This window comes from Sander lucioperca, chromosome 4, assembly GCF_008315115.2.
Source record: "Sander lucioperca isolate FBNREF2018 chromosome 4, SLUC_FBN_1.2, whole genome shotgun sequence".
In the NCBI taxonomy this organism is placed as follows: domain Eukaryota; kingdom Metazoa; phylum Chordata; class Actinopteri; order Perciformes; family Percidae; genus Sander; species Sander lucioperca.
Genome location: NC_050176.1, coordinates 33,634,419 through 33,648,560, shown reverse-complemented (window position 1 = coordinate 33,648,560; position 14,142 = coordinate 33,634,419). Strand labels below are relative to the sequence as shown.

Below are 14,142 nucleotides of genomic sequence, written 5' to 3'. Positions count from 1 at the left end.
AGTTGTTTGATCGCCAGACTGAAAAATGTGACCTTGATTATTGACTGTCATGTTTAGTTTTATTGTCGTCCCTTGCCAGTCCCACTGTAAAAAAACTCTACTGCACGGGCATGTTCTGCACTTTGAATATGTACGCAAAGCTTTCTTCCTCTTTCTAAAGCATAGAAACAGGTGTGTTAAATACTAAGATGAAGGTGCTAAACTCGCGCACATTTCCTCTGCCCTGTTTTATTTCCGCTTCACTCGGCTCAAGTCAGAATAAGCACAAGTCATTTTTGCATTGTGATCTCTGCTGTGCTTGGAGAGGTTGGGCCGCAGATGGCGGTTTATTGTTGCAAATAGGCAGTCTCGAGGTTTTACACCTCAGGTCAATGAATGGCTGAGCACAGTAATTTCACCAAACACTGATTACCAGATGTTTTTCAAGGAACGGCACTGGAATACTTATGAAGCCATCCTGACAGGCCCTTGTAGAATTTGTAATGCAATCATGCCTCTTTCTAATAAGACCAATTAAACAGTAATGGATGCCGGATATGAAGCCAACAACAATAATCGAGATACTAAAACATGCTTGAGTTTTTACTTCCATTGTTCCATTGCTTCCAGCTGGCATTTCCCTTGATAGTTTTCACCATTAGGTGTGGAGTAGTTGCCTCTTCTAAAGATGTGAATACTGTAGTCTGTAATTGAAAAGGCATGGTTTTTATTTCTTAACAGTAACAAAGTACATATTTCCATGCATTAAGACACTAATGACTCTTCTTGTATGTTCTTTGGTGCCCTCAAGGCTCTCCTGAGGATGGTGGCAAACCATTCCAGTGTCCTGTGTGTGGACTGGTCATCAAACGCAAGAGCTACTGGAAGAGACACATGGTCATCCACACAGGCTTGAAAAGCCACCAGTGTCCGCTGTGTCCCTTCCGCTGTGCTCGCAAAGACAATCTTAAGTCCCACATGAAGGTGAGATGATATGGATTTTCTTCATTTCGTGACCCTGCACCCCTTGTCGCCCCCACCCACATCATCTTTAATTAGTGGCTATTATAGCTCTTGAAATATAATTGTTAACATTAAAGGATATGCATGCTTTAGTTAAATGTGTAATAAATCCTCTACATGGAAATTTAATCAAATTAAACCCTGCTGCATGTTTGCAGATATATTTAACTGAAATGAAGCAAAGACTCCTGTCTTTCCTCTTTATGTCCTGTAGTGCCAGAGAGAAAAAGGTTATTTGACACAAACCTGTCCTTCTTTTCCAGGTACATCAGCACCAGGACCGGGGTGAGACATTTCAGTGTGAACTTTGCCCCTTCACCTCCTCCCGTCACTTCAGCCTGAAGCTTCACATGCGCTGCCACCAGCACTTCCCCCGCACAGACGTCAAGGTGAAAGAGGAGCTCACCACCGACACTGAGGGCGAGGGCTCCCTGATGGGTGACAGCAGCTCCGCAGACCTGAGAGGAACGGAGGTGTCCCCGCTGCACTCAGACACCCAGCAGCAGACATCTCCCTCGGTCGAGGCACCCTCCAATCACGTCCACATCAAGGAGGAGCAACAGGAGAGAGATCTGTCTGTGCTCTCCCCATTTAGCATGTGCAGGGACCGTCCCAGCAGCAGTGCCAACTCCCTGGACCTACCTGGAGTTGGGGTAGGAGTCGGGCTCAGATCCAGTCCCAGTGGTCCAACCACAGCCTCCCTCTTCAGCCCTGACATCACTACCAAGACGGCCACTGACCTGCTTATGAAGCTTTCAGGTTGGCATAAATGTTTGTTTTTTTATAAAATGAAAAATGCAATTCAGTAGATATCTACTAGAATGTCAGCAAATAGCAAAGAAGTGCCCGTTTAGAGAGCCCCTGGTGGCATTATAGAAAAAAACCCATCGAAAACCAGAATATATTTACTTTTGGAAAGCTGGAGCCAGTTTATTTTTTGCCATTTCTGCTTAAGAAATACTTAACACAGTAACAGTTGCTGATTTATTTTCTGGTTATCAACTGATCGATTAATCAACTAATAGTTTCTGCTCTAATTCAGTCAATATGTATATTTTTGCGGACTTGGGAGCCTATGTATAATCACGGTAGCCTATGGAAATTAAAAGCGTTAACACCAGTCTCTGGCAGATCATCTTGTGAAGTGAACACAAATCTAAGGAGGAGGCAGGCAGGTGTTAGTTTTCTTTTGTTGCCATCATATAAAAAGGAAAAACCCACCAATGTACAGGACATACTGTACTGCAGTTAAAAGTTGCTACTGTCCAAATGGAAGACAGATTGCATCAAGTAATTGAGAAATTTTGAAAAATACATGAAAAAACAGTGTGCACAGACACACTACTAGCTTGACTCCTGTTATCCATAATTATTTGTTTATTGTACCGCTTTCTCAACTTGACTTTGTAACTCCAGTCATTGCAGTTGCCCGTTTAAAAAAAAAAAAAAAAAAAAGAAAAAAAAGAAAAGAAAGTATTTCACTTCTTCCAGATTTGAACACGAAGACATCCATTCTGATCTCCAGCTAGATGTTGTCTCTCCTTTGCCTTAAGTTTTATTTTATTCTTCACTGTCACCAGAAATAACATTCTTAAGAAGTGTAAACAGTTTAATGTTTATTGTTTTGGGTCAAGGCTGCAGTATGTCTATTTGAGCAGTTGTTAATGGATTTTAAAACAATGGGAGCCTTAAATGTCTGAGAGTTAGCTCAAACCTTTTACTGAATAGACTGTTTTAGCTTTTGACGGTGGCAGATACATTAATGTGTTAAGATGTTTTATGGGCATAAACATAGCAATCAAATGTAAAATCCTGCTAGACTTTTCCTTTATACAGTAAATTGAATAGGAATAGTTAACACTATGTGCCAAAGCTGCGTGGGTCTTGTTGTTGGATATCAGGGATGCCTTCACTTGTACACAGGGTTATGTACATCCTTGGTTTCTGTGTCTCTCCCATGAGCATGGTAGAAAAGTAGGCCATGGACTTTTAGCCTTCTCACAAGTACCACATTTTAAACTGGTTAGGGCAACACCCAAGGAATTCAAAACGTGCCCTTAGGACACTGATGGCGAGGAAGACAACATACTTTATATTTAACTAAATAGATTTTGGTTATTTTCATTGTGCCTACAAGTAGTTAAAACAATTTTATATAAATGGAAGAGTTTATCAAAAATAAAATAAAAAAAGCTGTTTAACAAGCATTGAAACTTTAAAGAGATATCTGTTGGCTTTTTATATGTGTAAAAGTTTGATCATGTGCACTTCGATTGCCCATTGTATAACTAGTGGCACCTACGTAACAAAAGGTGTTTCTGATCCGAGTTTTAGCACATTGTCTTGCCAGTACACATACTCTATATAGACTGTTATATTGCTGTTGAAAACCATAGTAGACACGGATACAAAGGCTTGAAATATGCCAGTACTATAACAATAACATGCCCAGCTGATGCAACATTGGGATAAACACAGGAAGGATGTCACCTATTAGATATGAATTTGTAAATTGATATTCAAAAGATGACAATGATAGAAGCTCAATTCATGTACAAATTGTGGATACTGCTAAGCCCAACACATCTAACTGATTTGTTGGCACACACTTTGTGTCATGCCACTTATGCGTACGTTGAAAGTGTGTTGGAATAAGCAAAAGCGAGGAGACATTCTTAGCATAGTTACAGTATTCCAAGCATACCACGAAGGAGTAAGTAGACTGAGAATGTTCTGATAATGAGCTTTTTTCTTACTTTTCAAAAGTAAGGCTTCAGTGGCTTTATGACTCTAAACAATGCTTTGCTAAACAGCTAACAGGGATCTTTTTTTGGTATCCATCAGTTCAAGTGCACCTCATGCAGAAACAGCGTATCATTGTGTGTATATTCATGATTGGTAGCAACAGAGTAGAATGTGCTCATAGAAATCAACTTAAGTACCACTGAGCATCACTAAAGTCATGACCTAAATCAGAGCAAGTACAAAATGTTCACATCTCATTTTGTAGATTAACAGTCTGTTTTTGAACTAGGTATTATCTGCTTAAAATGGCATTACAACACCCAAATAATATTACATTCTTGGACCATTTTTGAGATTATTTATCCATCCAAGGTTGAATACTATTTTTTTTTTTTGCTTCTTTTGCACACAATTAAAATGACACTTGATGGCTGCTCAGTAGTACATCCCCAGTCCTCTGCTGTTGGCCACTGATTAGCTCCACTGAAGCAGTTGGGGACTAAATGATTCGCTCAAGGGCACCTCGATAAAAGTTGCTGAGGGATTAATCCCACATTTTATCAGTTGTCAGGGGAGTTGAAGATCTGTAACCTCTAGGCATCTTTCTCCCGTTAACAATTCTTTTTGCCTGTGTGTTGGTGTTATTATATGGTGACACATTTTATTCTAAAGGTCCTGATGAGATCAACTGAAAATGACAAGTAGAAGAATTCGGTTGGGAGTGCTGCATTAAGGATTGTTTACATAGAGCAACTGTATTTATTTAAGCCTCATTTAAATATTGAAGTTTCCCAAGTTTTGCCCTTTCTTGCAGTTAATAATGAGTACCTGGTTGTGTGCACCTCAAAATTCACAATTTCTTGGTATTGGTAAAGTTGCAATGTGACATGGAAGCGTTCCGATACAGCATTATTTTAACAACCTTGACAAACATGCTGCTCTAAGGTATACTAGGACCGGACCGTGTTTAGATGCATTTTACCATGTTGCAAAATATCAAAGGATGAGCTCAGGGAGGATGGCAAGATTGATGGAAAAAGGTTGACCGAGGTTCAGCGTCGGGGTCGGGGCTACGGCTGCCACTCTTCCACTTAATGCTGCGTAATTAGATTGAGATCTTGAGCGAGGATGGGAGGAAAAAACCCTGGGAACATTAGATTAATTAAAAATGTATGCATAATTCATAATTAAAAAGGAATTCATAATTTGAAATGATTAGCGCCCTCAGCGCCATCCTGTGACCCCGCCAGGATGCACAGGGACTGGGCCAGCTTAGTTAACTCCCCCTCGATCTCGCACGCCCGGGCTCCACATGGATGCCCCCTGGGTGCCAGTTGCGCTTCACTCCCAGACTGCACAATCAAGCCCAGGCAACTCCCAGAGGAGCCAAGATGGCTCCTCGCAATGTCAGTCCAGTGTCAAGTGGCGGACATCTTAGTCAGGGCATCATTCAAGGAGAATGAGGAAGGATATAAAATGACAGGACGAGAGGATGTTGAACTTGAACGCATGATGATGAGTTTTAATGAATACTGCTTCTTTGATCACAAAGTTCTCCCTTTGTTGGGGGGCGAAATGAAAGATAGAGGTTTATGAAACTGAGAAGAGCTGGGCTCAGATCTTTGTGAGACTTACCCATGCCACAGAGCAGCCAGGAAGGGAGAGGTGAGGAAGTTCCTCCTGGGACCTCTAGACTCTATTTCTTTTGACCTCCCTGCCAACCCAGATTGAATGTGTACACGGGCAGCTCATCCCTCCTGCTTTTACACTGCTGTCTCAGAGCCTCAATCCCACAAGGCCTGGGAGAGGGAGAGGGAGGGTGGAAGAGGGGGAGATGGAGGGGGGTGTAAAAAGCTGGACGGGGAAAGATAAAAAAAGAGACATAAAGTGACAGCAAGTAAGGGAGAGGGAGAAAGAGGCAAAGAGGGAGTTGCATCGAGTTCCCCAGGCATAAAAAGCCAGTGAACTCTTCCTGACCTCTGACATAATAAGCATATCATTTTTTTGGGCTGCCCTGCTTTCCATTGAGTGTTACAGTGATACCCTTTGATTTGTATCCTTGCACGCTGACACAACCGTTAGCTATCCAGTGTGATCCACATTTTGATTCAGAGATGAAAGCCACAGAGGCACTTTGAAATGCACAGCCCCTACCCTGTGCCCAGTGGACCCTGAGTTAATAATGACAGTGGGCACTGCCCCCCCCCCCCCCCACACACACACACACACACACACACACACACACACACACCCTGCTGCGGTGACACAGGCACAACGAGCTTGACCCTGGCTGGGTGTGAATAATTGGCATGGAAGGGGTTGTGGGAGGTGTTGCATCTGTCATGATGCTTCTGCAGTTGTCTTATTTATCTTGTTCCTGGGAGAGTATATTGCATGCAATGCTTTGCTACAGTGAAATGATTCACAGGCAGAATTTTATCAATGCACATGAAAAATCTTACTTTTAAGGATTTTTAGAGAACATTGTTTATCTCTCTCTCTCTCCCCCCCTCCTCCTGCATTATCATGTCATTATCCATGTTATAGACAATATTTTTATTTGAAAACATCAAAGGGGCATCTATTGAATGTAGTAGTGTAGACGTGTATTACAGAAATACCATCGCTTAGTTGACACAGAATTTAGAAATCTCCTGTCTTTAGTTTTGTCACTTTGTGAGCATCTAGATTTCATCTGCATGTCCCTTGCCTTCCAGCTCTGCATGAGCAGACACAGGCAGGCCTTTTGTGTGTGACCTCTGGTCCATACATCCCCACTGCAGCCATCAGTATCACTGTCCGGTGTCTAGCACACTGTCAGCTATTGTTGGGTTCTCAACCTGCCCCACGTAGCTCTGTGCTTTTTTTTTTTTTCTCTGGGAGAAAACAGCAGCCAATTGTCAGAGGGGAGCAGGCCGGCGTGACAGAGGTGGAAAGCTAATGAAGTTATTTGACGGCAGCCCTGGCCATGGAGCGAGAGGTGAGGTGGAGTGGACAAGCGCCTGGCAGCGAGACGGATGAGGCACGAGAGAGAAGCATGGTGAAGGGGAGAGAAACAGGGAAGAGAACAGCTATGAAAGTAGCATTGGTGGCAGGTGTCAGAAGGGTGGGATAACATAGAGACAAACTGATAGCATCGTCAACCCTGAGCTAGAACCAGCCGCACAGTATCATGTGCAGAGAGCTGACATTGGCCTGGGTATGTACTCACACAGGCAGGAAGCTCACAGAATAGATGCCCAGTCACCCAGAGATGCCCATGTTCTCCTCAGATCGGTGTTCACTTCACAAGATGATCTGCCAGAGACTGGATGCGCATGATGCTATTGTGACTGTGAAATTCTGACCGACAAAAGGCCAAAGTGTAAGCTTGGCGTTGCAGGCTGAATTTTTCCTGTTGGTAGTGTGCTCTAGCTTTTTGTTATTGAGCCATCAGCTTAGAGGAATACAAAAAAAAACTTGCCCATTGGATTAGGCTACTTAATAATTCATTGGGCTCTGTAACATAGATTCTGAGTGGAAATACACTCTATTTATAGCGACAATCCAAAAGGTCACTGGAGTGGTGTGACTTTGTGTGTGAGTGCACATCCTGGGGTTGTTTTTGTTCTCGTAAGGCCACAGAGGAGAAGAATTTGGGAATCTTAAGTTTGTGTTGAGTTTGTATTTGTCAGTGGCTTTTGTTGAACTTGAACTCGAACTTTGTGCAGCCCAGCATTTGTATATAGTTTGACGGCAGCATTACACAGCACGCGTACTTCTGTATGTAACAACTTAAAGTAGGGATTTCTCTTAAGATATTGAGTGTAAAGTGTGTGTCTGCATGGGTGTATGGGATAGTGTATTTTCATGTGTGTTTGTAACGCGGTGACCAAGTGTGCTGTCCCTGTCTGATCCGACATGGCCCAACACGCTTCTAATTAGAGGACGTCCTTCCAGGTGCTGACCAGGTTATACTTAGCCTGCCCGCTGACATCTGATGGTGTGACATTTCCAGCTGGTGCCGTGTGCGACCCTGCACCACTGCCCCTGAACTTGAAGGTCACCCCCCCCCTACCGCTCAACCTCTTCCTTCTCCCCCTCTTGAACTGCAGCCCCGGCCCGCCATAGTGTGGCACTGTGGCATCGTGGCACCACATGGGTGGTCAAAACACCAGCACCTGTCCCCTTTTCCTGCCCCATATCCCCCGGCCCTGAGCCCTCTATCCCTCCGGCATAGATCATCATTAATCAAAGGGTCTGGAGCCAGCGCAGATTGATGATGCGGGCAGGGGGCGGGAGCCCTGTAGCGGTTAGAGATGTTAGGTGAGACGGTAGGGTGAGGAGCGGAGCAGATCTCTGCTGGGGCCAGAGGAGACTGGACAGCAGTCTGCCCAAGAGTGATAGCCTCTCTTATATCGTGTGTGTGTGTGTGTGTGTGTGTGTGTGTGTGTGTGTGTATGATAGTAGTAGTGTGCAGATTGAAAACTGATGATGTGTCAAGGGTCGGGGAGAGTGCTCATAGGATAGAGTTGTTTGTTGGTATCCTACTTGGCCACAATTAAATTCTATTAGATTAGAAATTTAAAAAATGGAAATTTAAATGACATATTATATAAATTTTAATATTTTTTATTTTGAATAAATAAAGATAATAACAAAGGTGAACCTGTACTAATACGTGTAGCTCCTTCGCAGCTCCCTAGCTGTGGTGTCTGTTGGAGCATCAGCAAATTAATCTTCTTATTTCAGAACAGAATGCATGGCCCTTACAATTACATCATATTACAAACGTATTCTGCTGTAAAGAAAAGTAACTCTTGAGGTGCATATATTTTGACAATTAACAAAGACAAATATAGAAAGCAACCTTTGCCACATTTGGTTATCATTAGCATATGTGATGGCCTGCCTTTTAAACTTAACCATAGCAACCAGGCTCCGCTTCGTGACTCGTGTGTGAAACTGTCTAAATCACAACACCACCGTTGCAGATACTGTTTCATCCATAGTGGCTTACTTGTTTTTACTTTTGGCAAACAACAACATGCTAACATTGCAGAGATGATAAGGTTCTACACACACTTCCTACAAGCTTCATGGTTGCTCAAAGCAGATAACATCTCTTTCCCGACCCCCTTCTACGGCAGGTGTTTATCTATTTAACCATAATAAGTAAAAAATAAATTACGAAAAAATAAAATCATTAATAACCATAAAACCAGAAAGGGAAAAAAAGACAATTTTACATTTATCAATAATATGACATTGTCATATTTTGCAACCGCATAACTTGCACACACATTCATATAAGTGTTTCAAGTTTCATGTATTCATGTACTCAATGAAGTACTTATAGTGCTGTAATTGTTTCTGAAAAATGGGTTGGTGCACCTGTTGTAAATCAGGTTACAATAGTGGACAATAGTATCCTTTAACCTTCCCCACGGTTTCCATAGTTGCACTGAATGAAATGAAGATATCAAGTAGCTTTGCACAGGCAAACGGAATACATATTTTAAACATATATCTGCAGCTTCTCTCACTGTTGTATAGCCATTTTAAATGTCCACAATGTTGTAAGCCATAGCTATTTAAACCTTTATTTTAGTGCGCAGTGTAGTGGTACGTGCTGAGAGACACAAAGAGGCACTTGCCCCGCTGTTCTTTTCTTGGCGGCTATCGGAAGTTGCTCCATGTCTAATTATTAATTATTCATCTAAGGCGGATTAGATGTGGCCCAGTTTCTCTTGAAGATGGCTTTAGAGCAGAGGGATCCATGTGACAGTTCACTCCCTAACCTAGGCTACACACTGCAGAGATGGCAGATAAGACTTCAGCTGATTGTTATCGCGCTCTACAGAAGTACAGGAGTTATTTCATGTCCTTGCACCACCAGACTTGAAGTAGAATAGAGCTGAGAATGAAATATCAAGAAATGAATGGGATGGGGAGGGGGCAGTGTGAAGGAGAAAAGAGGAGGGAAATAAATTGGGAATTTGTTGCGGATGCCCTAAAGACTGAGAGAGGACAGTCATGAGGTTGTACCGTCTGTGTTGGCCCACAGCACGCCAACTGTGGTGTCTCTTGCAGCGATAGGACTGTGAAAATCCACTGTGTTCCATTTAATCTACATTTTCATGTTTTATACTTTATGTTGTGTATATATAGTCCTTTTCCCCTTGATGTAATGTGCTTGTGGCATGTAAACACTAAACTTCAGGTGGCCAGAGGTTGAGTGGTATACAGAATGCAGTATGGGTACATACAAGTTTTAAAGACCTTTTGCCATACACTCAGTTAGAGCTGCAAATATGAATCGATTAGTTGTCAACTATTAAATTAGTCGCCAACTATTTTGATAATCAATCGGTTTGAATCATTTTTATGAAGAAAAAAAAGTAAATGCTCTCTGATTCCAGCTTACTAAATGTGAATATGTTGCAGTTTATCCTCCTCTAGTAACTCATCTATGACAGTAAACCGAAAATGTTTGAGTTGTGGACAACAAGACGTTTGAGGACGTCATCTTGGGCTTTGGAGAACACTGATATACATTTTTCACCATTTTCTGTCATTTTACAAGCCAAACAACTAATCAATTAATCGAGAGAATAATCAACAGATTAATCAACAATGAATAAATCGTTAATTGCAGCCCTACACTCAGTAAGTAATGTAAGGCAGATGCAATAATAGAAAGAAGGCAGAGCCTACATATGGCCTTATTATTTTAAAATAACACCACCACAAAATACCCAGCAAACCTCACTTCTTTGGTCACAATCAGTACTTTCTTAATTTCTTCTCATTCCTTCGATTTCATTTCTTTCTGGCTGCAGCGGCCAACCAGAGGGAGACGCTCAAGTCTCCATTCCACCTGAAGGAGGAGCCCAAAGTGGAGGAAGCGTTGAGCCCTAGACCATCCTCCCAGTCCCAAAGCCAGGTACAGCCAAGCTTCCCTGCGGCTTTCTGCCAGGACGGGCCAGTGGGGGCTGTAGCATCTACAGAGCATCCAGGGTCACTGAAACCAAGGGATGGAAGCCCAATGGCTAAGAACAGCTTGCTGAGTCAGGATATCAACGTTAAGGTGGCCTCTGAGCTGCTGATTAAGCTTTCAGGTAGGGTGTGTGCATGTATAGATCTGTGCATGTTTGCGATAAGGGGGAAATGCAAATGAGCTTTATAGTTCTCAAACGGACCTATGCAACAGGCCACACAATTATTTAATTATTCTAAATCTAAGCAAAACATTAAATCTGTGGGCTTTATTGAATGCACGTACAGTATTTACTAGGTTTGTGTAACACTGTTTTTTAACGTATTAAGTAAGTAAGTATATTTGCATAAACTGTTAACTTCTATACAGAAGTGTTTCTAGGAAAGAACAGCCCGTGCACTGTGTTCATTAATATTTGTTGTGCTGGTTGGCTGTTGGAGTTTCAGACCAGCCAATAGCAGCTCAGGGTTAGCTGTAGGCCAAAGGTATGCCACTGACTGCCATAAAAGGGTCCTGTTGTTTTCTACCATGGCACACCTAACCAAGCTGAAATTGGGGGCTTCTCAAAGGTGAGCAAAGTGGACTTGTGTGTAAAAAGCATATGTGGTGAAATAGTCTTTGTTTCTCTGAGGCCTCTGCTCTAGATGGTGGCTGCGGAGCCACTGTATCCTCTGTGATGATATTTAGGTAACTTGTCTTGACCCTTAATTTTCTTTCTACAGTAACCCCCCCATGTATCTATGGTTTACTCCGAATTTGTGAACAAGAAGCAGTGCGTTTAGGATCAGTTTTGCTTTGTTTTGTGCAACTGTTCCTCTTCAAAACAAAGCTTTCAAATGACCGAAGATGACCGATAGTTAAACAGTAAGATATTTGACAGGCAGTATCTCTCAACCTGTGTGGAACATTGACCTCATCCAATGAATTATGATTTAGCTTTTACAGCTTCTGGTTTGAGCTCCGCAAGAATGTTGGTAACAAGTCCTCAGACAGGGACTCTTTATTTTGTAGCACTCTGCGTGTGCTGCTGCACCTGTGTTGTTGTTTTAACAGTTGTGTTTCAATTACTATACACTTTGTGTCACTGCTAAATAAAGTTTAAAGCTGCTTCGTATTTTAGCCTACATCCAAAATCACTACTGAATGCCAGGTCCAGTTCAAGTATATTATGGACAGGTGTTTGTCCACTGTGGGCTGCTGGAGTGTATCTCTCAGGCAAGAATGAAATTTGCTGAAGTGTGTATCAGTATGTACCAACAGAGATGGCTTCCCTGGCTACATTAAAATGTTTTTTATTTCCCGATTTAACAATTAATTGCAATACTGTATGCATTTTTCTTGATAAACATATATACAATATTTTTAAATTTGACTGAATCTAATATCAAGCAGGCCTTATGGGCTACCTTTCCATAAAAAAAAAAACAGACTGGTTTCAGCATTGGAATGATAACAACGCTGGAGTTATGCAGTCATAAAATTTACAATGTTACACACTCGTGCAAATATGCATCTACAGTGTTTAAAAAGCAAATGGCAGTCTGATGGTGGCGCAGTGGGGGCGTTACTCCATCCGCGGCTCTTCATCCTGTGCCAGTGTGTGTATGCTTGACAGACACCTCACACACCGGTTGCCATTGTTCTCTCTGGGTTGATTGGTGTTCAAAGTGACTCATGCTGGCTGGGAGCTCTGTGGTACTACACGTGTGCTGCTCCACTGCCTGCCCCCGGGTCACGTTTCCCTGTGCGTGTGCTTTTGTGTGTGCTTTTGAGGAAGACAAAGATGACATGATTACTACCAAGAAAACACATTTAAGATACTGGCCTTTGTGTTAAATCAGAAAGAGACTCTGAGAGAATGATGTGGGAAGTATGTAATTCCTCCACTGTACTGCCTTCACCTGTGTTCTTTGTTTCATCACTGTTATCCCTCTTTCTCTCCCATCAATTCTGGCATTTCCAATTCCTTGCACTGATGTTATCCTGCCAGTTTATGTGGTTCTCAAGCAGCATGGCCGGCGTTTATCCCCACCCATCACTTACACTAGCTCTGCAAGGTTGACCTAGGTTAGGGAAAGATGCTGCAGCGTTCATCCATCCGCTGGCTCCCTCTGCCCCTTCACACAGTCCTTGGAGCGCAGTGCCGTCCATTGCCATGGCAACAGCGGGGGCGGTAGATGGAGAGGGCTGTCTAGAGTGACAGCCTTGACAAGAGTCTGGACCCTCAAATGACCCTGGGGGGAAGGGAAGGGGAAAAAAAGATGGCGAGGAGGAAAGGAGAGAGCCAGGGATAGGTCAATGTCGTTACAGTCACGTGTGATTACGGTCATGAGGTTCAAGGCCATTGACACAGTAACCTCTCTCTGTCCCCTGTTAAAGGTCAGCCCCAGACCACAATAACCCAGTGAGGATACTTAAATAGGGAAATCACTTTGGGGAGTTTTAGACGAAGCATTGTCTTGGTTCTAAACATCACTTTTTGTCTGTCAAATGTCTAATTTCCTCATCTTTGCTTGTCATGCAGCAAATGGACACAGCCTAATTAGATTTCCGCTGCTCATCCTTCCTCGACCACGGCATTGGATAGTCCGAGCAAATGGGGTTGTCATCATTACTGCCCATTGTGCTGTAACATTACTTGCATCATTCCTTTTAACTAGGTCACTTCTTCTCTTCTCTTCTCTCTTCTCCCCCCCCCCCTCTCCTCTCTTCCTTATCAAACATTGGTTGGTCGTGTTGAGTCGCCTTGCAAGCGCTACCTCCCCCACATCTGTTTAAAACCAGGCTGCTGGTGTCTAGGGGCTAATTACGCCAGGCTAAATAGTCCCTGGCGCCAGAGGCTAACGTGTCCTAGCAGATGGGCACTGGTGTTGCAGGGCAAGGGGAACATGGCGTCACAGGAAGGGAGGGAGAAGGAGGGGTACAGGGCCCTAGGTGGTGCCCTGGCAGACTGGCATCGTGTGGGTAACAGCCGTGCCACCCACTCACCATCCAGCCACCCTCACTATAGGTGTGAAATCACACTTTGTACTCCCTTAACTCGTTCCTCATTCCTTAGGAACAGGCCTTCCCTCTCTGAAGACATTTTACAGGACCCCTCTCCTCTACAGTGCTCGTTACCTTCGTAATAAAAGTTGCATTAAGCAACATTGACCACTAAGGAGCAGAACGACTTCGAACCAAACTGACAGCAACACATTTTTTGCTTTGTGAGGTTCTTTTTGTTGATTATTATAGAAAACAACAACTGACTTATGCACCCAGCAGGAGCAAAGCAACATGGACCTTCCATCTGAGCTTTTTCTGGTTTACCATTTAAATGTAGGTTTAATATTAACTGGTGTTAATCGCTGGTTTGGTCCACCAGCTAGTGATGGTTAATGCCCATGTTTTTTTAAGAAAACTGTATTGTTTTG

At 43.0% G+C, this 14,142-nt stretch overlaps 1 protein-coding gene across 4 annotated transcripts in view; it reads left to right on the top strand.

Moving 5' to 3' along the window:
- The window catches only part of znf827 (zinc finger protein 827), a 77,910-nt gene that overhangs the window by 23,223 nt on the left and 40,545 nt on the right, over positions 1–14,142 (top strand). For 3 of the 4 annotated variants that reach the window (XM_031276798.2, XM_031276800.2, XM_031276801.2), the window contains exons 3-5: positions 791–963; positions 1,266–1,761; positions 10,569–10,847. In XM_031276798.2, the coding sequence (XP_031132658.1) occupies positions 791–963; positions 1,266–1,761; positions 10,569–10,847 (948 nt within the window). The remainder of the gene's footprint in view (positions 1–790; positions 964–1,265; positions 1,762–10,568; positions 10,848–14,142) is intronic. The other variant, XM_031276799.2, reaches the window with a different exon arrangement.